At 41.7% G+C, this 25,570-nt stretch overlaps 1 protein-coding gene across 4 annotated transcripts; it reads left to right on the top strand.

Annotated features, from left to right (window-relative positions):
• Positions 1–4,352: 4,352 nt before the first annotated feature.
• Positions 4,353–25,050, top strand: CA1H5orf63 (chromosome A1 C5orf63 homolog). Of its 4 annotated transcripts, XM_042934130.1 has the most exons (6): positions 4,353–4,392; positions 14,102–14,155; positions 15,438–16,606; positions 19,147–19,267; positions 23,236–23,292; positions 24,443–25,050. In XM_042934130.1, exons 4-6 carry the CDS (start codon positions 19,154–19,156, stop codon positions 24,611–24,613), a joined length of 342 nt encoding a protein of 113 aa, XP_042790064.1. In that variant the 5' UTR covers positions 4,353–4,392; positions 14,102–14,155; positions 15,438–16,606; positions 19,147–19,153; the 3' UTR covers positions 24,614–25,050. The 4 variants fall into 4 exon arrangements, with proteins under 4 accessions (XP_042790064.1, XP_042790048.1, XP_042790074.1 ...); XM_042934114.1 differs by lacking the exon at positions 15,438–16,606; XM_042934125.1 differs by lacking the exon at positions 15,438–16,606 and having other exon boundaries at positions 4,378–4,420.
• The last annotated feature ends 520 nt before the right edge of the window (positions 25,051–25,570 follow it).

Below are 25,570 nucleotides of genomic sequence, written 5' to 3'. Positions count from 1 at the left end.
GAGGTTACTGATTTTGGAGAAGATAATCATGGTCCTGCTCCAAAAACCCTTCTGGGGAAATCCATGGGATATTCAATCCACATCTCTGCCCAGAATCTTTTCTAGACAGACTTAACATTTACTTATTTTTGAGACAGAGAGAGAGACACAGCATGAACGGGGGAGGGGCGGAGAGAGAGGGAGACACAGAATCCGAAGCAGGCTCCAGGCTCCGGGTTCCGGGCTGTCAGCACACAGCCTGATGCGGGGCTCGAACTCACGAACCACGAGATCATGACCTGAGCCCAAATCAGACACTTAATCGACTGAGCCACCCAGACGCCCCTTTTCTAGACAGATTTAGAGAGGAGGCATAAGTCAAGGGCTCTGTTAAAAAGCACAGTCTCATTGCCAGTATGAGTTTAAACTTTAACAGCTTTGGTATCCATCTGTAAAATGTCACTTCTGTTGGTTCCATCCTAGCAGCTCAAACATAGAAAATCACAAATCCACCTCCCTCAATAAAATATAAAAGTCTAGAGTGTCTGCATAATATATGTGCACTCAAGCTATACTAATTTATCCCACAATTACTTTTATTTTTTAGCATTTTTATTTGGCTCTTATACTACATAATTAATGATGTTTACATGAAAGGTTCTTTAATGTAAACAGCATAAGTGGATTACTGAGCAAGCCTTAAAACAAACATTTTTCTCCTTTTAAAATTTTCTTCACTCTCCTCTGGCACAAGAGCAGAGTTTTTTAAAATGTCAAGGGGGATATAGAAATCAGGCTTCTGAGGTCCATTCCCTCCTAGTAAGACAGGCTTATAATTCTGTTTCCTGTAATGGTTGGCCTGGGGGGGTTCAACAGTGACCCTGCTGACCCAACACATCCAGACTCAGAAGCCTGTCTTTTCTTTGGGAGGTTGCCACTGTTTTTCTCCATGACCTTAAACATAACACAATATCTGGCCCTTCCAGATCATTTCCTGCAGAGTTTGCAGTGCTGGGGGATGAGACACTCGTGAGATAAATAAATAAGCTCACTGTAAAGACCCGAGAAAGGCCACGGGAGAAAACCTACCAGGTTTCTAAATCCTTCCACCATCACGATTATGCCAACATCACCCAACTGTGGCTATTACTGGGGACTGTCCCTCCTAGTCAAAGTTCAGATCGCATGTTTTTTGAGTAGCAGGATGGAGACAGATTACTGTAAAATAGAGTTGGCATGATAGTCACTACCTGTCAGGACACATATTATTGTTTTAAGGTATTCTCAAGGGAAAGCAGTGACATCAAAAGCCTTTCCTTTACTCCTGTTCTCCCAAAGGCAAAGCCAAGGAGCTGGGAGTGAAGATACCTCCCTTCACACCACACACTCAGCCCTCAGGAGGCCTTGGGGCAAGCCTGGTTCCAGGTCATCTCTGGAAGAAGAAAGGGTGATGTGTCCTTTAAGACACCCTTCAAGCTATCTCAGGAGGTACAGACCAGACTCTACCAGCAGGCTTTCTCCAGAGCAGCCTTTAGTCTCAGGAGTGAACATAGAGCTGGAAGAGCCTTGAGATCCACCAGAACTCAGCCCATGTAAGAGATCCTGACACCAGTCCTATCAAGATTCCCAGGGTATAGTTTGGAACTGAAGCCCAGACCTGGATGGAGGACAAGAGATAGGTCAGGCGCCCCTGACAAGCATGTTTGGAGCGAACATAACTGTATAAGACCTATTGCTATACTAAGACCTTCATATTCTCTAAACGCTCTTACTTGTACATCACTTCAGATATGTTAAAATGTGTACACATCCCACATTTAATTATTTTGCTATGAAGAATTTTATAATTTTGCTTTTGAAATTATTTGGCTAAAGTAATTAATTTAAAATATGCTGTGATTTCAGGGCGCCTGGGTGGCTCAGTCAGTTAAGCGTCTGACTTCAGCTCAGGTCACGATCTCACGGTTTGTGAGTTTGAGTCCCGTGTCGGGCTCTGGGCTGACAGCTCAGAGCCTGGAGCCTGTTTCAGATTCTGTGTCTCCCTCTCTCACTTTGCCCCTCCCCTGCTCATGCTCTCTCTCTCTCTCTCTCTCTCTCTCTCAAAAATAAAAATTAAAAAAAAATTGTTTTACATAAAAAAAATGCACTGTGATTTCTCAACACTCATCATGTATATCCAGGAATTTTCAGTTGGTAAGAGCATCTCATCTACAAACTATTTTCCATTGTAGTGAAATTGTTATGAACAACAAATCCAGCAATTAATGAAGCTGACACAGTATTATATTTTGTGACCATTTAATAAATGTTGTTTCATTTTGCTCTGGCAGTTTTAATTTCTAATTTTGGAGACTGTAACTTTTCCCACTCAGACTCCAGACATTTTCCCAGGCACAGCTCAAATGATGAGCACTGTTTTCCCTGTGTCTAGAGGCAAAGCTTGTCCTTTGGGTTTGTGGCATTCAGTCAAGCACTCCTGAAATGACTGGGCCTGGAGTACAGTGAGTTCTTAGCCATTTCATGGAACTTGCACCTTCAACCAAAACAATCATGAGGAGGTACCATACCTTGTGCCTGAACAACCCAAGAAATTCTTATCAAATTCAAATACTGATGATTTTTGTGAATTTTTGGCTCCTTACTGAAATTTACCCACCACAAATACTAAAAGACTTCACTATTGGCCTTTGGCAAAGTTATACTTTTCCTGCGGTGGGTGAAACCAGCTTTCATAAATCAAATTTATTTTGTTTTCCAATAAGAAATGAGATGTGGAAGCTGATTTGGAGTTGTACTCCTAGGAAGCTTTTCTATCACTCCACAAAATGTGAGTCATGCATGTTCCACCAAGGTGTTTATAACTAGACTCAAGATAACTTCTTTAAAAATAATGGATCAGCAACTGTGTAGTGGAGTGTACTTTGTAGACTGACTTTTTTTCTTCCCCCAGAAAGGCATTAGGTCTTATTAGTGTATCAACTCAAAAATAATCATAGGTAGTCTATTGACAGTCACAAATTGCCCTCTTTTCCGTCAGCAAATGCTAGAATGATACAGTAAAAATTTGGAAACTCTACTTTCTAGATGTGTCCTCCAACAATACCACATCATTAGAGTGGTTTGTTTAGGGGATGCATTCCTGACCTTATTTTTTTTTTTCTATCTTTTTTTTAAATCACTAAATTCATACTGAGTGTATAGTGATAAGCTCATGGTTACTGGTATCAGACAGGATGAGATGGAATCCCATCTTGACCATTTCCTAGCTCTGAGAATTAGGACAAGTTATTGTTTTTTCATCTGCAAAATTGTAGCAATAAGGCTTAAAAGGATGGTTCTCAAGATTAAACAAGTTAATGAGAGTAAAGCTGATGTGAGCAATCAATGTTGGCTTTGAGCACTAGTCTTATTTTATTTTCTCACTATTTAGAGTACCACCATTCAAGTCCTGGGGCCTCACCCCTGGACTACATAGGGGCCTCCTGCCTTTCCAGCTTGTGCTCTGCTCTCACCTACCCCAGCCCCTTCTCATCTCCTTCCCAAAGATGAGAGAGACTTTCAGTATGGAAAGGCAATCAATTCAAGCCCCTTCCCACACACAAACAAAAACAGAGTAAAACAAAAATTCCGCCAGCTGTCCTTAACACAAAACTAAAAGAAAGGTCCTAGGCATGGCCTGGCTCCTGCCTATCCTATGCAGACGGTTTTCACCTCTCTCCCCTCTCCCTCTATGCCTCAGCCATACTAGTCAGTCTTCTGGGCACTGCCTGTGCCAGGCTCCCTCCAGTGCCCCCTTCCCCAGGCCTGGAGAGCTCTGTCCCTGCCCAACCTGGTGCTTCACATCCCAGCCTAAAATCTACTTCTTCAAGTGGTCACTTCCATCATTTCATAGGTACACATTCCTTTCCTTTCAATGCATTTAGCTCACTGAAGGCATGGCCTATTTAAAGGATAATGTCCTTATGCCTGATTTGTTTACATAACTGTACATGTGAGAAGGGTACAGCTGCCACTTTCATTCATCATCTTGTTCTCCATAACCTAGCTCAGCCAGAACCCAGGGGAAGAAGGCAGTAAGCGTTAAATGAATGAGTGAACAAACGCAGAAATGAGTTAAAATAGCCTTACAAAAAGTTGGCTCGTTATTAAATGGTTCCCGAACAGGCTGAGTCACTTTTCCAAGGGCTTATTTTGTTTTCTTTTTCACTTTGGCCTTGGTTTTTGCCTGTCTCCTTCCCCGCGCAACAGCTCAGGCGCGGCCGCCACCCTCAGAAGACTGATACGAGTTCCCAGAAGGAAATCCGAGCAGCAGAAGGCCGGGGCGGAAGTGCGGGACAGGGGGCGGGCGCCGGGCCGGCTCGGGCGGAAGTGCCGGGCGCGAAGCGGAAGCGGCGAAGTCGGCGGGCGGCTCAGGTGGGTGCGGATGGCCAGGCGGCAGCAGGTGGGCGCTCACATCCCCGCCCACAACCCGCACGCGGGCCGGAGGCGGGGCACGCGAGCCCTTGGCTGTGCTATACGCTGCCGATTTCGATTGTTGTTAGGGGGGACTTAATTAAACCGGGAGCCATTAATCCATGAACTTCAGCGGGGGGGAGGGGAGGAATTATTGGCGCGTGTGTGTGTGTGAGTGCGCGTGCGATGGCGCTCCGGGAAGTGAACAAAGTAACGAGCGGGAAAAGGCGTTTTTTTAAGAAAAAGCAGAAAACATCTCAGCTTTACTCTCTTTCCAGTTTTTCACAGATGCCCAGTCCTGGGTTTAAGTCAATTCAATGAAGTGGCAATATAATCTCAATTGGCAGCCCGCAGACATGACTGCCTTTTTAAATAAATATTTTTGAGCAGCCATGTTGGCCTTTAATTGAGGGTGAAAAGGTTGAAAGGTGCCGTAGGCAACGTTGTGAGTCCCGGGGCTTTCTGGACCTCCTCTCTGCTTTACTGGCAAAAGCCGTCCCCTGGGTGGGGAACAATGTGAGACTAAATCAGAAATTGTACAATTCTCAACAAATACTTAGCCTTGTTGGTCACCCCTGATGAATACCACAAGATGCAGTTTTTTGTTTTGTTTTGTTTGTTTGTTTTTGAGAGAGACTGGGAGTGGGAGAAAGGGAGGAGAGAATCCTAAGCAGGCTCCATGACCTGAGAGTGGGAGTGGGAGAGCGGAGAGCTCAATCTCACGACTGTGAGATCATGACTTGAGCCAAAATCAAGAGTCCCATTCTCAAGGGCCTGAGCCACACAGGCACCCCTCATACAGTTTTTTTACATTTTTTTTTTTTTAACGTTTATTTATTTTTGAGACAGAGAGAGACAGAGCATGAACAGGGGAGGGTCAGAGAGAGCGGAAGACACAGAATCGGAAGCAGGCTCCAGGCTCTGAGCCATCAGCCCAGAGCCCGACGCGGGGCTTGAACTCCCGGACCGCGAGATCGTGACCTGAGCCGAAGTCGGCCACTCAACGACTGAGCCACCCAGGCGCCCCCCTCATACAGTTTTTTAATAGGTCCAGAGGTAAAGAAGTCCCAGTGAAATTACTAACATGAATAGGAAAGTGCCTGTTTCTAATGCTGTCTTTAACAAGGTTTTTTCCTGGATGATCTTTATTCTTGTTTCTTATTATAAAGTATTTCATATATATACACACACACACATACATACATACATACATACATACACAGGGCCACCTGTGGCTTAGTCAGTTAAGCATCCAGCTTCGGCTCAGGTCATGATCCCCTGCTTCGTGGGTTTGAGCCCTACGTCAGGCTCTGTGCTGACAGCTCAGAGCCTGGAGCCTACTTCAGATTCTGGGTCTCCCTCTCTCTCTCTGCCCCTCCCCTGCTTGCACTCTCTCTGTCTCCCAAAAAAATAAACATTAAAAAAAAATTTAATAAAATAAGATAAAAAATATATATATACAGTGTGGCCCAGCTTGACCACAAGCTATGAGCTCCTCCTTAACAGGGATAGTGTCTAGGACCTGTTAAGCCCCCAACACTTTCTAGCACATTTCCCACCATAAGCAGGGCTCTTGTACTACATTGCCTTGGTTAAACAGTTACTGGTTAAGAGACATACTGGAACCATGTCTCAGTGTGCATGGCACTGTACAAGTTGAGGTAGCTATTACAGGCCGCAGTCTTCTCATTTAGTAATTTTATGAGGAATAACTTATGAAAATGCATATGAAGCTCTTTGTTCTTTATTTGGAGCTGTATACATTGAGATTTAAAACACTTGGAAAAAGAGGTGTCCCCTGGGAATACTGAGTGATTATGGTAATATCAGGATAAGGCAGGGCTATATCCTGCTTCTGTGTGAAATGTCATAGCCTAATAACCTGGGTTCTGTTCTGCTGAAGAATTGCCTGGAACCAGAAAGGTACTGTTGTGAAAATTAAGATTCGTGGGGCTGGTGCTTTAGACAGGCAAACTCCCCAGATTTCTTTCTTCATGCTTGTTGTGGTCAGTAGTAGCCGCTTGCTGGGGAAAAATCAGTTTTGTTTTATTTTTGTCTCCTTCACTAGGAGAAAATGTTGCTATGTGGTTTTATTTAGATAGATTGATGGCAGGTAAGGTAATAGAAATGAGGATTTTCCAAGTTGGGAATTTACTGGACTGTATTTCTATTTTATTCCAGATGCCTAGCTCTGTTGTACATTTAAGTACCAGAGGCAGTGTGGAGATATGCCTTCAAAATAAGTTATTTTTTGTTTGTAAAGTTTTTGTATTTCATAACATGTGCATACTCTAGATGGCTGATACATTCAGTTACTCTAATGCCAGGGTTCGGGGTTTCACACCATACCAACACCTTGAGGTAATATGGTACAAATAGTAAGGTTTTTACGCTCCTTATTTTAAATCTAATTTTGCCACTATTTTATTTAAGGGGTGTACGTCAGAGGAAGCCAAAAGCCAGTTGGGATAGTTCCTGCATGCAGCTTTAATCTCGTGTGCAATTATTTTGAAGGGAAGAAACCATCTGGATCCAGGGATCCACACAGGTAGCAGGGACTAGGCAAGCTTCCTTCATCCATCTCCATAGCAAGTTCAAGGGACAAAATCATTTGAGAAAGAATGTGCAAAATGAGATGTCTGGGCTACGTTTCTCATAGATAATTATCCCACATCCCTAACATCCCAGTTACAAGAAAATGGAGTCATGAAAGCATAAATTCTGGGGGCGCCTGGGTGGCTCAGTTGGGTAAGCGTCCGACTTCAGCTCAGCTCGTGATCTCACAGTTGGTGAGTTCAACCCCCGCGTTGGGCTCTGTACTGACGGTGCAGAGCCTGGAGCCTGCTTCCGCTTCTTTGTGTGTGTCTCTCTCTCTGCCTCTCCCCCGCTCATGTTCTCTCTCTGTCTCTCAAAAATAAATAAAAATGTTAAAAAAAATTATTAAAAAGAAAAAAAGAAAACATCAATTCTAATCCTTACCAAAGATGGGGTTTCCAGAACAAAACTCAAAATATCTTTTGTTTTAAGAAAGTATCCATCTCCAAGGATTTCAGAGCATTTCGCCAGTAGTATGGACTAACAACTGTTTTACTAATGTAGGCTTCATCACTGCAGTATTGCATTGTTTGTAAATCTTTCTTCTGCCTAAAGTGTGAGGTCCTTACGGGCAAAGAAAGCATCTTGACACTCTTACATTTCTACTGCCTGACACACTGCAAACACTCAGCACATGCTTTAGAAATGAAAAGACAGTGTCCCTGAAGGGAGGCTGGATCTATAGCATCAGTGGGAATGCAACAGGTAGAGAAAGGAATATAAAACAGTAATCTTTCAAGAGATTACTACTAGATGCAGTGTAAATACGGCAGTTACTAATGTTTTGATGAACAGCGTGGAGTAGGGAAGTGCATGTTTGAGAATCTCGGTATGTATATGGTCACCAAACTGCCTTCAAGGAGATATGACCTGATCGGCTGCAGGGCCTTGGTTGTGTTGAATGGAATATGCAAGCTGAAAGGCTCCAGGAGCGCTGTCTCCACCCTCCATCCAGCCTGCCATGCTCAACTCCTCACCCAAAGACCTGTTGAGCAAATATTTGAAGAGTGTCCTTTTGAAGCATACTAATTTGCTAGCTTACCTAAGGCACTAGTATCTTTGTTTTGTCCTGCCTTAAGGATAGAGGATCTATGTATGGTCATTATTTTAAGGCTAGGTTGCCCAAATACGACAGAAAGAAAGCCACAGTCATCTTCTCTACTTTGCTAACATTCCCAAGGAGTTCAAAGTTGACAGCTTTTTGTGTTGTCATGGGGCAGGCAGGTGGGATACACTGCTCCCTTCCGTTGCCGATGGGATTGCCACGGAACCCAGAATGTTACTTCTGGAAACACATGAACTTCCTTTCTTTGTTCCTGTACTTTTTCATATTAATCATGAAATCTTGGGGAAATGGCTTCTAGTTTAGTCGGGAGGAAGGACATGAGTTTCAATGATTTGATTATTAATTCTTTACTTTTTAAAATACATAGTTCTTCCAGTGAGCCAGGAGGAAGGATACTGTTACTTAATAGAAATTCAGTCAGCTGAGGCAGCCTAGGACATTAGACTGGAGAAAAAAAAAAGAGAGAGAGAGAGATCTAAGTTCAGCTCTGTTTCTCCAGGTTCAAAAATGAAGTTAATCTTTATCTTCTTAGATTTAGAGACCAAACCTCATTCTTATAATAAAAGAATTCTGCTGTCTGAAGCTGAGCCTTTCCTCACTCTCCATATTTAAATTAAACTTTAAACAAAATGCAATATCTCATCTGCTATACTCTGAGGATTTATGTATAAAGCTTGCTGAGATTTTTTGGGGGGGGTGGGGAAGAAAGGAGGTTGAACTTGGAGATGCTTTCTCATTCTGGAAATTCTGCGGTGGTCTCATTATGTATAAAAATAAGCCATTGTTCAAGGAAAAAATATAGAAAACCAATATAAGAACCAAAAAAATGCAGTGTGAAAGGCTTCAGTTAAACATTAGTTTCTTTATCCATAAAACAAGGGGATCTGCAAAGTCACCTCCCAGTTCCGAAATATGAAGATATTCCATGATAGATGTTGTCACAGAGTAGGATTCAGAGGATTATAGACTCTTCTATACTGAGGGTTAGGGGAGCATGACCTCACGGGTACACTGTTTCCAACATCAAGACTGAGCAGGTCTAGGTATTGTTGATATCACAAGTCCAAGAAAATGCTGGATTTAGTAACTCAGAGGTTCTACACTCACTTGCTACAAAATGGCTAAAAATGAATGAAACATCTTTTCAGCTCTTGTGTGGTCATGGGGATAACTTTGCCTCTTTGGCAAGATGAATTGGAAATAGTAGAGTATTAGTGATGAATGGAAGACACTGCCTGGATGGATGGATTTTGAACAGCAGAGAGTTGTTTTTGGAAATGGGATTGTGTGCTTTGTAAATAGCAAGGAAACTGGCATTACTAGCTGGGTACAATAAAACTAAGATACTTTAATGAAATTGCCTTCTTTCTGGGTCAGTATTAAATATCACAGATATCTTCAAAGGGAATGGGTCATTTTGGTTAAGAAGGATAATGTGGAAAGGAGTCAGCATAAGTCCTTATGCACTTTGTTCCCATCCCTTGAACTAGAATGATTTTGCCCTCATCTTAATGCCATCTTTATGGAATGAAGAAATTTTCAAATTGGTTTTTAAACTCTATTAAGCCCTCATGTATGATATAACCCAACCACATCATTCAGGTTTTCTTGGCTTTCAGGAACAGTTTGCAGCCATTATGTCGTAATTGTACTCAACATTGTTGCACGCTCTGAATTCAGAATATGCCTCTCTGGCTCCGGGCCAGACGCTGACTGAGTGTCTTTCGGAGGAGAGGAGGGGTGCAGTGTGTCCTAGCCCTATTGTGTTAACAGGAATTAGTCCAGAATCCCCTCTGGACCCCCGGGGGCTAGAGGGAATGATAGTAAGAGTACACTGCTGTTTCTGATTAGCATCTTCATTTTGGTTTTCTCAGCTGAATGTTCCTCTGCAAACCCTTCCCTGACATTTTCATGTGCACCAACCCCATTACCGAGCAGACTGCTCTAAAAGCAATGATCTGGAAAGTGTGACTGCCGAGGTCCAGAGATTCTAAAACAAACTCTTGTTCACACTAAGGATTCCTCTCCCCTTCCACCTCACATTTGTCGGCTTGCGAGGCAAACACAAGCATGCTTCTGGAGGGGGAGAAGAGCGCAGAGATGACGGAGGTCTGTCATTAAAAATTATTTTTAAAATGTGTCAAATAGTAAGAGAGAAAAATACATCATTCTGCCTTTTAGGAAGCGCTTTTCCCTCTCAGAGGCTCCAACAGTTGCAAAACGAGTTCCTGGCAATGCTAACGTCCCCTCCTCTGCTGGGTCTTTTCCGATGCCAAGGCTTCCTGGTTATGATTGAGGGGCTGGAGAAGCCAGCGTGCAGTTCTGCCTGGATCTCTGTGGGAGTTCTGGTCCTCTCTAAATGGTCTGGTTAAAAACTACTCTAGATTCTTTGTTTAGGGCCTTTCAAAGCCACGGGCTATTTGCCATGCCATTTCTTCAGTGTGTGATGCCCCTTCTCTGATCAGGAGGACATCTGATATCAAAGCCTGTGGGCACAGTTTCTCCCTGTCTGTAAAATGAGGGAACAGGACAAGGGGTCATGTTTCTGTTGTGCAGCTGATGAAACTGAAGCTTAAACGGATGACGAATTGCCAGCATCTCCGAGCTAATTAGTGGCAGTTGCCTGTCTTCAGGGTTTAGGTCTATGAAATCCTCGCCCAGAAATGCACCCAGGAATTCAAACATGCTGAATTCCAGCCGAAACTCTATATGAAGAGTGATTTTTGAAACTCTAAATGAGTAATTACCCATTTGTGCTCCCCCCCCCCCCCCCCACCGCCCAACTGAGGATTTAGTGGGAGCTGTGTTTATTTACAGGTATTTTACCCTCCCTAAACAAGTTATTCAGAATTACTTTGGAACAAGTTTTGTCTTGAGAGATGATCAATAAAATCCAGCTTTACCATTTCCTAGGCAGCTTGTTTGATAGACATGCATCAAGCACATCACTGGTAAAAATTTTTTTAATCTTTGAAAATATAATGGCAAGTATCGCAAAAAGCAACTGGAAAGGAACTGGCCTTTGTCTAAAACCTATCAAGGAGAAACCTCGACGTCTCAAAAGTACATTTCAGTGCCCTGTTCTGTTATTTTCTGAAGCCTAAGGAAGCTAAACCAATATTTGGTGCCACGGTATTGGAAGGTCTAGATAGACAGCCAGTCTCACCTGGACTTAGTGACCTCCTGAGTAGAAGGTAAATATGTTGGTTCAATCAGCAATATCGTGTCTTAGAAATTCCTATTTAAGTAATGTCCACAATCTCAAGTTTTCGGCTATCTCTGTTTGAAATATTTTTCAGTTTTTCAATTTCCTTTTTCTGAGACTGCTATAGTAGAAGTTTTAAATCTTTCTCTTGAGGCCAGTAAAAGCACAGTTTAGTCAATAGAATCAGCATCATAATTTTTGGTAACAATACCTTACTTTTAGTATCATTTTAGTAATAAAGTTAAGGCTGATTTCTCTATTCTGCTTTATAACTTATCCAAAGATTTTTTTTACATTTATTGTCTCTTTTTGAAGCTACCCAGTCAACGTTTACCTGCACTCCTCTGCAATCCACTACTTCTGTCCTCACCAGAAATATATACTTTTCGTTAAGATGTTATTTTAGGCAAAAACCAGACAGGTAGTTCATGTTAGGGGTAGGCCTTGGTTGGAAGATTTCACTGCTTTGAAGCAACATCAGACCCATCCCATCTGATCTGTAGTAGATTCTTTCACTACTCCTATTCTCGTTCTGGAAGCACCTTCTCCCCTTGGCCTCTGTGATGACACACTTTCCTGGGTATCATTGTAACTCACCAATCTTTCTTTCTGCTTCCTTTGCTGGCTCCTCTCTACACAACTTCTACATGCTGGATTGCCTCAGAGATCTGTCCTGGGCCCTCTTCTTTCTCTCTATCATTCAGATAATCTAATTTCCAGATTATCTAAACAGATGTTCTCATCTCTTTCCATAGCTGTAAATACAGTCCCTAAATTGATAGAATCTCAAATTTTTATCTTGAGCCCTGGCTTCTCTCCTGAATACCAAACCTGTGAGGCCACTCTCTCCATGAGCTCCAACTTGTCCCTAATAGAGCTGTCCCATATACTCCTCAATCTGTACCTGCCTCCGTTTTCCTCATTTTAGTCAATGGCATTGCCACCCACCAGAGGCTCAAGGCCAAAACTGGAGTTGTTCTTACCGTCATCTTTAATCCCTCATATCCAATTCATTGCTAAGTACTATTGGCCCGATTTCTGTCCTTGTCTATACCACCATCCTTTCTTACCTAGACTAACACAGTGGCCCCCTAACGGGGCCCCTGTCCCCCACCCCCATCCATTCTTTACACAGCAGCTAAAGTGATCTTTTAGAAATGTATTTGAGATCATATCACTTCCTTCTTCTAAATCTAACTGTAATTAAAACCTCAACATAGCACATGAGGACTTAGGTGATCTGACCCCCAGAGACTATTTTTGAGTCCTATCCCCTTCCTTGTTTACTGTGCTTAAGCCACATGCTCCTATTTGTTTCTCCCAGTAAGTTGAGGTTGTCCTCACCTTAAAGCCATTGCACTTAGTATTCCTCTCTCCAAAATGTTTCTCCTTCAGATTTTTGCACCTTCTCAGCCTTTGGTCTCAGTAAAACCAACACCTGCTCAGAGTACTTATGTCAAGGACCTGCCTTAATTACCATCACATCACCCTGTCTTACTCCCTTTCCTCTACTTGTCACTATCTGATATTGTTTGACTGCAGCATCACTGGAAGATGGATGCCACAGAGGCAGGTACCTTGCTTTCCTGGTCACCACTGAACCCAGCACCTACAATAGCATGTAACGCCTGGAAAACATCAGATAATTGTTGAATGACTCTCATCCCACACCCAGGCTGTCATAACTGACCTCAACTCTTACTCGGCTCTGTCTGTCCTCCTTTCCTCTGCCGTCCATCCTGAATGCTGCTGTTAGATCAGTCTTCCAAAACACAGCTTTTATCATATCACTCTGTCGCTTAAAACCCTTCAGTGGCTCCCATCAAACAGGCCACGGCATTCGTACTACAGCGATTTTGTGTCTAACCCCAGCTTTGAGATGTTTCCCCTTTTTTGTACATATCCAAATCCGAGATGATTTAGGAGCCTACTCTTGTGAAGCCACCTCTGATCTCAGCCCACAGTACTCTTCTTTTCCTTTCCCTTACAGCATTTAGAGGTGGCCGTTAAATGTTCCGGTTGTAATCCCTCCTGTATTTATATTGTTTCAGTTAAGAGTTTAACTCCCTTCTCCTGAATCCGCTGAAGTATATCCCTCTATTATTCTTGCTGCTTGTATCTAGTGTGTGGAGGTGACTTCTCCACATGAGAGTTTTACTTGGGCGGAAAGAAATGGGCTAAACACCAAGCAGGATGAAGGGGAAAAAATGGCTTAATTTACTGAGAATTTGAAGGAGGTGGGATATGGGGACAGGACACTTGTACTAAGTGGTAGGTGTAACTACCTTCAGTGAAATTGTAATCTTACTGTATTGGCAAGTCCCACACTTGAGAGAGTTAAAGGACTTACCAGAACGGTGTGTTGAATGAAAATTAACATAGCACCACTGAGTATAAACAGGGAAATAGAGACATCCAGATACCTGGAAATCCCATAGTCATGGTAGTAATGTGAAGGGGGAAAAAAGGGGTTTTGTCTCTAGGCACTCATGTGACCAGTCATTCCTTTCTGGGACTGATTTTCTACTGCCTTCTCTGGCCCCCTGTGTGGTGAAGCTGTTGGCACTGAAATCTGGAAAAAGAAGCTGCAGGAAGGGAGGTGGACATGTGGTGTGAGAGGCCTCTTCTTGTTCCCCGGGCCTGGGCCGTGACGTATGGTTTCATGTGCTGTGTGGGCTTGAATCAGCAGTCCAACTCCGTGGTCAGAAAGAGGCTGTGTTGATTGTTTCGTGGGAGATACAAATATCGAATCATTATGTTCGTACACCTGAAACTAATAAAATGTTAATTGTGCCTCAATTCAGAAAAAGAAGAGAAGAAGGAAGCTGAGCGTGACACCACGTGCAAGTGGGCCTCAGGTGGGTGGTCAGCTCGGATCTTTGTTGCAACACCTTGCCTCAGTTGGCTCCAGGGCTTAGGCAGTTCCCCTGGCCTGGGACTCTGACTGCCGAGGCTGAAGAGCTGAGCACCTGCGGTCCCACCCATGCCAGTGACTGAGGGCCCCAAGCTCTGCTTCTATCCTGTAGCCTCATTCTAGCCCCGCTTCGCCCCTTGGGGTTGATGCCTCACAGTATCTGCTCCATTTTCAGCTTTGGTTGCATCCCTTTATGCTGCCTGTCCTCGTCCCCCAAGAGCCCAGGCCGGGCTCCCACTTGTTTGGAGAGAAGGAGGCTTGGACACAGGTGACACAGAGGAGCACTGGCGAGGCAACAGGTGGCCCTGTTTCCCTGGATTAGCTCGAGCCCAATGACCAGACAAGACCCCTAAGAGCAACCTCACCTCATTACATACACTTTCAGTCACCTAAAATGATGGGCTTTTGTTCTCGGTAGAGGTGTGTGGTGCGTGTGTGTGCATGCACGTGTGTGCGTGCGTGCATACACACGTGTGTTTCCAGTCATTGGGTAAAAATAGGAACGTTATACTCAGGTGGTAATGAATGTGAAATGAGGACTTAGCATCTCATATGGCACAGATGACTAAATGGAAGCCCCGAGCCCCTCCTTGTGGAACACAGGTTCAGCAAGAGCTACCGTAATAGTGTTTGGTTAATGTCAGCTCAGCATTAAATTTACATTATACTCTTGCAAAGAAGCTCCAACATTACCTGTTAATAAACAAGGCAGTACGTGGGCTTAGACAGACTTGTTCATTTTGCACATGAACTAACACTGCAGCTTGCTGATGAGGGATCATGTGAGCTTGGAGATCCAGCGTGCCAAAAGGTTCTTTGTATGAAATAAAAATTCTGGTCAGTGAAGGTCAGTTTCTCTACTCAGGCGAGAACAATGTTGTTTCCCTTCTAATCAGACACACGCAGTGTTTGAAGAATCCAGGGACCCCACGTAAGTGATAGGCAGCCCGAGTCTGGGCAGCTCCTCATGCAAGAAATGAATAATCCCTAATAAAGGCTCAAACGACCCTGGCTTCTTTCTGTACTGTAATCAGTTGCTTTAATAGTATGCCCTTGAGTGCCTCACAGGGAAAATGCTATAAAGTTAAGTTATTTTCCTTATCTTGCTTCAAGGAGGGCTGAATGGGTCCAATCAGTCCTCCCCCATGTTGTATTTGATTCTGCCATAAAGACCACTGGAGTCAGCCTCAGTTTGTTGAAAAGCCGGCATTCCCTTTCTCTTTCAGGGTGATCCACGCCTCTGAGCAGCAGTGGACTTGAAACAGCAGGAGTCACCATCTTTATTGTTAGGCTGTGGAATTTGTTTTAGGCACATTCTAAATCCAGTCTTAGGCCTTTTACTTTTTTTTTTTTTTGTCTGTGACAAAGGTGACCCAATTGTGCTTCTTTGATATTATGAACACAGCTCTTTTTGTTCATATCACAGAGGCATGTAGCAAAATACAAAGGATAAAATTGTGTCTATATGTAGTAAGGACACAAGTTTCATGACTAAATTCAATGACATAATCAAAAAGGTGCTGTCCTCTCCCAGTCATGAGCTAACAGACAGAGACTGCCTTTCAGAGTATTTTTTTATAATGCTGAGATACTGTTCAAAAATAATAGAGCTAATGAAAATGTCACATTGACAGAGTAGCCCATATTAAGATTTTACTTCAAGAAGGCATGATGCAGTGAGTGTGACATTGACAGCAATAGTGTTAGGGTTTACAGAGTTAGTAAAATATTCTAAGAAGAGTATTATAGAGTTCCAATTGGAGTATATCGTTTTTCATTTATTTCTAAAACTAAGGGGACTCCAGTGTTCAGAATTGCAGCCTTAGTATCTTATTTCTGCCTAGGAGAGGCATAGGGAGCTTTTTTTCATATCATACTCTAATATAATATTCTCCTACAGTGCTTACAAAGAAAAAAAGTTAATTTAACAATGTGGTAAAATGCATGTGCCTTAGGACATTTGGAAGATACACAGGTAGTAAAATTACATAATGCTAAGTAAGGCATTTCTCAGTAAACAAATACGCCATGTTTAAGTGATTAAGTACATGAGAAAAGGTAAGGATGGAGACTAATAATGGAAAGAGAACTAATTTTAAATAGAATGGTTGTAGCATCACTAAAGACTCAGCTCTCTGGGTTGGGTGAACAAATATTTCAGCAAATCTGGAATGAATAGCATCTCTGTTTACTATGACAGGTTTTATTTGTCTTGGGTGCAACCAAGACCACATGCTGTGTTTTGTCATGTTGGAAATACCAAAGCAGATTTCCATTGTGAATGTGAATTTTTTTTTAAAGCCTTTAACATCTCAACTCAGCTAGGTAAAAGCAGCAAGTTCTTTTCCTTACCAGCGAGACATCAATAAATCTTAAACCCCTCCACCAGAAGCATGTAGGTACAGTTCACTATCCTGGTGACAGTCTTAGGTCACTGCCATAGAGGGCCTGATCCTTCTCATTTCTAAGATCTGTGGTTCTGTCTTTAACGAAACTAATATTTTGTTTCCTTTCTCCTTCATATAGTACAGCTTTTTAAATTCCATTCCCCAGGAAGATGTGCCACTGTGGGTGTAGGGCCTTCCCAACCTACACCCAACCTGGTTTTGGTTCCCAAAACCAACGGGGGAGAAATTGTTACCTAGAGTAAACATGGCAAACAGAGACCTTCCCTCCTCATTTATATCATGTGTAGATAAAGCCATGCTTGGAAGCTGTTGTTTTCAACCATTTACGTACTGGAGTTGTTGATTCTGCTGAATTTATAGAAAATGTGTATGCCAGGGCTTACCACTTGGTTGAGAGTAGCACAGCGTACTGTGAAACTGTTTAGATCTACTTTCCATCTTGGAATAATGCTGAGCAGCAGATCCTTGCACAGTGCTCATCACATTCCCTCCTATGCGTTAGGGAGATCACTCAGTTAGCAGGGAGATCCAGGGACAAGTGGAAGGCTACCAGTTTAAGAGTGAAAGAAAGATTATCGTTTTACAGATCAGAATCCAATCTTCTTTTCCTCTGGTCTTTACATTAGTTTGACATGAGATGGTATTTTTCTCCAATATCATATAATTCTGTTTGAAGGAGTTTAAGACTAATCTTACACTAGGAAGCCTAGTCAGCAGTAGAGATTAGCACATAATTAATAGAGTCATGCTCTGTGGAGTAGAGCAGGCAGAGATCTGAGTTGGTGATGAAAGGGTTGGGACCAACTGTAGTGCCCATAGTCTTGTGGGCACCCTGAGGAACACTAACCTTTAGCTATGACATGTGATCTGCTTAATTAGTGACCACTGTGCACAATGAGTGTCTGATCAGGGTTAGAGGTGAGAAAAAGAGGTAGAGAAAGACTCACTCCAATACCCTACATATTCAAACGAATATCTGAACACCTACTATGTGCCAAGTTAATTACAGATGCTTGGGGACACTGGGGTGAAAAAGTACCTGCCCCTATGGAACTCACATTGTAGTAGAAGAGACACAGAGGTAAATAAATAGTTTCAGGCAGTAAAAGATAAAAGAAAACTGGGGCGCCTTGGTGGCTCAGTCTGTTAAGCATCCTATTACAACTCAGGTCATGATCTCGCAGTTCATAAGTTTGAGCCCCGCGTCAGGCTCTGTGCTGACAGCTTGGAGCCTAGAGCCTGTTTCCAATTCTGTGACTCCCTCTCTCTTTGCCCCTCCCCTGCTTGCTCACTCTCTCTCTCTCTCTCTCAGGAAATGAATAAACATTAAAAAAAAAAAAAAAAGATAAAACTATAGTGAAGCATAAGGATGCAGTGTGGTGGGCTAGTCAACCTTAGTAAGGCAGTCACTAAAGCATGACCCAGGACAAATGAGAAGCTACCTAAGAGCTTTTTATGCAAAAGGACATCGAGTGCAGAGATCCTGATGAAGAAATGATCTTTGGGTATTCAAGGAACAAAAGAGAATCTCTGTGGCTGCAGCATGCCAAGATAAGGAAGGGAAGTTAAGGTGAAGTTGCAGAGAAAGAGTAAAGCAAAGTTAAAAAATGGATATCCCAGGAATGAATTCATCTTGAGAATATTGATTAATGATAAGTCAACAGTGCATATGTGTTTTAAAAGTGAAATTACCATATTTGTAGCTTTAAGGACAAAGCTGGAGGCTCAGTAGAATAACTAGGAATAAGTAGGCTGTCTTATGTCGAGAAAAGTAGCAAGATGGGGGAGCTTCAAAGCCTAGTGTTTGACATGCTGCTATTACCAAGCTGTTCGTATTGGAGTATCTCCAGTAGTAACACCAGTACATTTGTGTATGTTTTAAAAAACGATGGCAATCTCCTTTTAAAATACTGAAGGAGTTGAGTAGATCTTTGTTTCTGACAAGTCAACTCGACCCAATTCTCCCCTATAGTTCCTCTTGCTACTGTTCTGTGTTTCCCCATCTTTTGCAGCGGGGGTGGGGGAGGGGGATATGGATATCCTAAAAAACAGCCTTAGCTTTCATTTGGGGATTTGTGCTGCTTAATTACTGTTTCCTTTACCATGAAGGTGGCTGTGTGTCATTGAAAGCTTGCCAATAAGATAAGCTATCTCTGCAAATAAAAACCATCTCAGGAAACCTCCACATTTTAGGGAATCAGGATGCTGGCACAATCTGCAGGTGAAATTTAATTTTGTATTCAAATTAACAAACCCATGCAGTTTGCTTGCAGAAACCAAGTGATTAGGCACACAGCTCATCCATAAATATGGATATTTTCCCATTCTAAGTTCTGTTTTGTTTGGAATACACTGAATGTTGAGGCACTGTGGAGACTTGCCAAACATCTGGGCCTCTTTGACACTCCTGGACTCCAAGAAGTTCTCAAGTCTTTAAATTCCATCAGAGGCTTGCAGCTTACTGTTCATATTATAAACAGCAAAATCTAGGGCACATAAGTTTACTGGTCTATTTTTCTTTTGGCAGAGTTAAGATGCTCTGGTTTCAAGGAAATAGCATGCAACTTGCCAAATACTCCTTTCGACTCCTCTTGAGAAATCGTTCTGCCTCTAAGACTGTTCTGCCTGTGCTGACCTTATTTACAAAGGTACAGAGTGAAAAAGTAAAATTACTACTTCAAAAACAAAAAGTATTAGAATGTTGGATGAAGAGAATTGTACACTGAAGAAAGGGGAAAAAAGTTGACGGAAAAGCAGTGGAACAAACTTTCCTCAGACCTGCTCCTCCAGTTTTCAGATCCACTTAGAACAGTACTACTCTCTTTTCTTTTAATGTTTGAGAGAGAGAAAGCATGTGTGCCTGAGCAGGGGAGAGGCAGAGGGAGACAGAGAGAGACGGAGAACCCCAAGTAGGCGCCACACTGTCAGCATACTCTCTTTTCTACCCAGATACCTCACTGTCTCACAATTTTCAGGGAGTAAACTAATATATTTAATAGTCATCTGATCCCTATGTCAGAAGAAAGAACTATCAGAACAGATGATGTTTATAAATATATCACTTAGAAATACAGTTAATTATTTTCATTTGTGGTAAAGTCACCACAAACACTGAATTAGTGAACACCAAACCGTTCCTCCCAGGGGAAATACAAGGTTTGATTCCTGTGAGTTTCTGGTCACAACATTTTTGTCAACTGATCAATACATAACCTTGTTTGATGTATGTTTCTATTTAAAGACACTTTATTTAATATATATTGTTGATTCATCAACGTCAAATTCATGGCCAACAGCACCACATCTCATGCCTGAACAAAGTTTATATAATACAGTATTTTCTCTGTAAGGCACATCACAGCTTTCTTGTGTTTAGAAACACTAGAAAGCACTTCAGCAGTGTGCGGGGACCACTCTAGGTAGCAAAATCAACAAAAAGTACAAACATGCAAAAAGCATGGCCATCAGTAGATCATGAAAAGGACACTTGTTGACAGTAGGAGACCTGAAACAATAAGGTGGACCACTGTTTTGTTTGACCTCAGCTGGGAATGGACACTTTTGAGTGACTCAGATTTTTCACTTCTCTGTGCAAGTCCTCAAATATTTTTGAATGACCACAGAAGCACCACAAATAAGTTTCAATGATAAGCAACTTTGCAAATATTAAAGCTACAAATAACAAGGATTGACTGTACTTGTTTTCTAATCCCTAACACTAGTTTGAAGCCACCACTGTTTAAAATTTTTAAGAGCTTTTTCCCCCTGAAATTTATAATACAAACATTGCTGAATTTCCCTTTGCTAGTTAACATTTCTTTGTGTGATCCATAATCAAAGAAAGAAATAAAGTACAGGGTAATGGACTTAACTTTAGTGAATAATAGTCCTGATTCAAGCAAAAAAGCTCTCTTGTTTATTAGGTTTTTCAGATTTCAGGCATTTTAGCAATCTGAAAATATTTGATGGCTGTCTAATAGCAAAGTTTAAGTCATTTTTTAAAATTGAATTTCTTGTTGAGGCTATAGTTTATAATTCTCTTTATATCCATAAGTATATATTGCATTGTTGGAAATTATGGAATAAAAATATTTCATCATCTGTGTCTATATATGCATATGAGAATTAACCACAAAAATAAAATAATCCCTTAAGGCTAATGGTGCTCCTTCAGCCTAACAATTCTGCATTATTTGTCAGTATGAACAAAAGACAAGTTAGCCAAAAACATTTGCAAAAAAAGAAAAAACCACACTAATTTTCCATTTAGCTTAAAATTTGTAATGAATCCTTGATTCAGGTCATTAGGCATATAATTGGCCAATTAGATTGGCCATATGGCATATATTGGCCATAAGATTGGCCAATCCCTGAGTCATTCATAGGGAAGAGGGATAGGATGTGTTGATGGACTCAGCCTAAGTCAATAGGGAAGAGGGAGAGGATGTGCTGATGGACTCAGCCTAAGTCAGTCGGGGAGAGGGAGAGGATGTGCTGATAGACTCAGCCTAAGTGAACTGTTCCACCCTTCTTGTTCAGGGATGACGTCAGCAACTGCTGAGAGTGGGTTCTGTGAGGCAAAAGCACAGAATTCCTGCTACCAGAAAGGGGAATGGGATGGCCAACCCAACAAATGTCCACTGTATTTCAGGGACAGAGTGAATAAGTGCTCTTTTGGTGTCACGGAAAGTCCTAGATAAGGATGTTTGAATGGTCCAGACCACTGGTCTTTTTCCGTTCATAGGCCTCTTCAAAATTTGATGAACCTTTCCTTACAAAAATACATATACACATGATAACTTGCTCAGATTTTCATATTTACAAAAACAGAAAACATGATCAAGGCTCTATGAAGTTTTTTTATTATAAAAGCAAAATGTTGGTATATTTGGTCCTTCTGTAGTTTAGCTTGTTCCTGTTTTGCTTCTGCTTTTAAAATCCTTGGTTGGGGGGCACCTGGGTGGCTAAGTTGAGTGTCCAAATTCAGCTCAAGTCTTCATCTCATGGTTCATGAGTTCAAGCCCCACCTCGGGCTGTATGCCGACAGTGTGAAGCCGGCTGGGGATTCTCTGTCTCTCTCCCTTTCTCTCTGCCCCTCCCCAACTCTCACGCTCTCTCGCTCTCTCAAAATAAATAAGTAAACTTTAAAAATAAATAAGTAAAATCCTCTGTTGGGGGTGCCTGGGTGACTCAGTTGATTAAGCATCTGAATCTTGATTTCAGTTCAGGTCATGGTCTTATGGTTTGTGGGATCAAGCCCCACATCGGGCTCTGTGTTTACAGCACAGAGCTTGCTTAGAATTCTCTCTCCCCCTCTCTCTCTGCCACTCCCACGTTCACGCAAGCTTGTGCACTCTCTCGCTCTTTCTCAAAATAAATAATAAAAAAATATGTTGACTTTTTGTAACTTTCTCAGAAAATTTCACATGATTATCTTGAAACATAACAGACTGTAATCTGTTTATTGATGATGCTCATAATAAATGATGAGCCTAATTCTCTGAAGCAGGAAGTCAGGGCCAGAAAGACCCTTCTGAAGAAAAACTGCCTTTTGAGGATCTGGGTCCTTATTTTGAAACAAGCTGGGAGTTAAGCTGGAGGAGGGGCCTTTCTTTTATATAACAGCTCACCTCTTCCTGTCATGTTAAAAAGCAGGTTTTATATAAGCATCAGTAACGTTGAGTCTATTTTCAGCTTGCGCAAGAGAACCTATAGCTAGTCGCTGTTCATAGAGTCTAGGGCTGAGAAGATTTTAAAATCTGCCAGAGATCCATAGCATTCTAAACAGATTTCTCTACTAGGTGGTTAAAGAATACAAACAACAACAGGCACTAAAACTCGCTTGCTCCTATAGTGGAGAATTAACCTGGGAAATTTATTACTGATGCTTGTAATGAGAAAAAAGGAAAACCATTGAAGAGTTGGTACAGTCATGATCCAAAGTAAATAGAGATTTCTCTCTTTTTGAAGGTGGGGCAATCACTATCTAACTCCATCTCAGTGAGTTTATTCCTGTGGACTGATGAGGAAAATCAGGCAGGCAAAGCTCAGCGCCTCCAAAACCAGACTCTCAGCTATTATGGTCATGTTAGCCAGGCCAGAAAAGTGCTCCTGACACAGGAAGGACAAAGCCCTTGGACTAGAGTCAATGAAAGATAATCTTCCCCAATATGAATTAGATAAAGCCAGTAACAAAAAATATAAGCATTTAAATTATGGTGTGTTTGTGTATATATCTATGTTTACACATATATACTAAATCTAGATGCTTAATTTGTTACACATGTATATGTATATATGTACATATTAATGTACACACACATACATGTGTAACAAATGTAAGCATCTAAATTTAGTATATATGTGTATACATTTATGTATAGGTAGATTTATTAATTGTGAAAAATCAAAACTACTAAAAAGTGCTGACAGCCCGTTTACCGTGAAACTCTATTTATAGGATTCTATGGCAATGTTTTGCTTTGGAAATCAAACAGTATAACTAACCTGGTGAAAAAACAAATCCTTTAAAATAAGCATAATCTGCTTCTTGTGGTTTTTGTTGGGCTACATGTCATTCCTTGGATTTAATGGCTTTATTTTTTCCTTCCTGTAGGATCCATGCCCCCTTTGTGATGAAGCCAAGGAAGTGCTGGAGGCTTATAAAAACAGGGTAACACCAGTTTCCCCCTCCGCTATCTGAAAGTAGAGCATTCCTATCCAACCTTCATATGCCGAAGTGGTCAGATGCAAAGGAGCATTTAACGTTAATTTATGCAGAAAAAATTTTTAGCATTCCCAGACCCAAAAAATAACCTCTCTCAGGCTTTCCGGATACTTCAGGACACATCTTGCTAAAGGATGCACAGAATAAACCGAGGTAAAGCACAGATGCTCACAGACACAGTTCAAAGCTCTCAGGGCTGGATGTTGGATGCCGCCGTAGGTTCGCAGGGAAGGAGCTTGGCGGCACCACTCTCGCTGCTCACGGTGCACCATGACTCTAGAATGGCCAAACGCTGAGCACTTTCTTCACCTTTCACCTTTTTTCATGAAAGCAAAAATCCCTTTCCGATTTTTTTTTTTCAGGTAGCAAAACAGGTACTAATGTAGGTCTTTCATAACAGCCAAGTGGCCTGATGCAAACTTTCAAAAAGCGGGGGAAACCTGCCTAACAGAGTGTGGCTTTATGTACATGGAATGGAGAGCATAGGTAGTATAGAGTGTTTGCCTGGATCCTTTCTTTAGGAAGAAATTAAATGATTTTTCATTTAAATTTTCTTTCTATTCTTCAGAGAGAGATTTCAGTGCTAATTTCCACAAAACTCATTACCCCGAAGTGTTTTTCTCTGAGCAGTGCTGGTTTTCTTACTCTGACTCTTAATATGAATCAAAGCTAACTAGCAGGTGCCATGTTGATGCTTTCTTTAAACTTTTGTCCGCATTCCTTTTACCTTACTCTGTCATTTCCGTCGAAGTGTTTTCCTGCAGCAAACCATGACACCTTTCCCGTTCTCACATGCAAAGCACATCTGTCTTGATTCTCAGCCTCCCGGTTGGGACGTATTTTATTTCACTGGAAATGGAGTAGTGACCTGACGCTGAATGTAAACAGGTGTGGCAGAAAAATGGCAAAACAGAGAGTTAAGGAATATAATGAAATCAATCAAGTTGTGGAAATCAGGGACATGAGATCACTTGGGACCTCAGACCACAGCAAACCCCTCCACATGAGAGCAAGTCTGGGCATCAGGTTGGCACTGTGGCTGTTGTATCATTCCGTGGTCTCCAAAATTCAGAGCTTTAGTCTGTCTCTGTTTCAGTTTATTTTACAGGAGGTGGACATCACACTTCCAGAAAACTCTGCTTGGTATCAAAGGTATAAATTTGACATCCCCGTCTTTCATTTGAATGGCCAGTTTCTGATGATGCATCGAGTAGACATCTCAAAACTTGAAAAGCAGCTCCAGAAACTTGAGCAGCAAGGTTTATGATCCTCCACCCTCTCTGTCCAGATGGCATCTTCCTGAGGACATGACCGTGGCCTTTCACACACCCTACAGACGTTCTAGACCAGGTGGTGCCCAATAAATGGTGACATTACTTTTCCAATTGGTGGCTGTACCGATGTGGGAATGGTTTACCTGTGGGCATTTTATAAAATAAGAGGAGTGTATTGGCAGCGAGAGGATGATGGAGGGTAGGAGAGGTCTGTTTGTTTTATTTATTCTTCCTTTTTGTATTAATATGGAAGCACTTCACATGCACACTGGATGGTACAGTTTATAGGAAGAAGGCTCTGCATCCCTGCTGCTGCCCTAAGGGCTTAACTTTTTAATGAAAGAATAAATGCTCTTCTACTCAGTAGATAAAGTGAAATGTGAATTGTTAATAACTGTGCACAGTCAATAAAGGGATGTTTTAACAAATACATCTGCATGAAGCCTATTTCAGTGGGATTTAATAATACCTGTTTAAAATTAGAATTCATTTTTTGGGGGGTAGAAGAGAATAATTATCCTAGTGAAAAAGACTTCATTTGAGAAAAACAAAAGAAGATTTAAACCTCCAAAATGTATATAAGAATCTCAACATGCTTTACACGTAGTCAGTGAATTGATTCATAATATTTGAGGGCTGCCTTGGATAGTTATTCACTCGTCATCAATTGAGTTAATTCAAATTGTAAAACAGTATCAGGTTTTAATATCTTGAAGAAAATTCACTTCTGGACATAACTGGATAGCTATGTCATCTAAAGACAATATTCTTCACCATTTAGGTAAAGTATTAAAAATGTGGTTGTGTACCCTGGCTTATATTTAGGCAGGTTCGACCAATAGAGCAATGGCTTCACTTTAAAACAAAATTGCCTTTTTCTCTTAAAATCACGTCACTGTAATTTCATCTATAATGAAATTCTTTTGTGAACTATTTTAATGAATTTGGAT

Source organism: Panthera leo, chromosome A1 (genome assembly GCF_018350215.1).
Source record: "Panthera leo isolate Ple1 chromosome A1, P.leo_Ple1_pat1.1, whole genome shotgun sequence".
Classification (NCBI taxonomy): domain Eukaryota; kingdom Metazoa; phylum Chordata; class Mammalia; order Carnivora; family Felidae; genus Panthera; species Panthera leo.
Note: the sequence above shows the minus strand (reverse complement) of the source record. Positions and strands in the feature narration are given on the sequence as shown.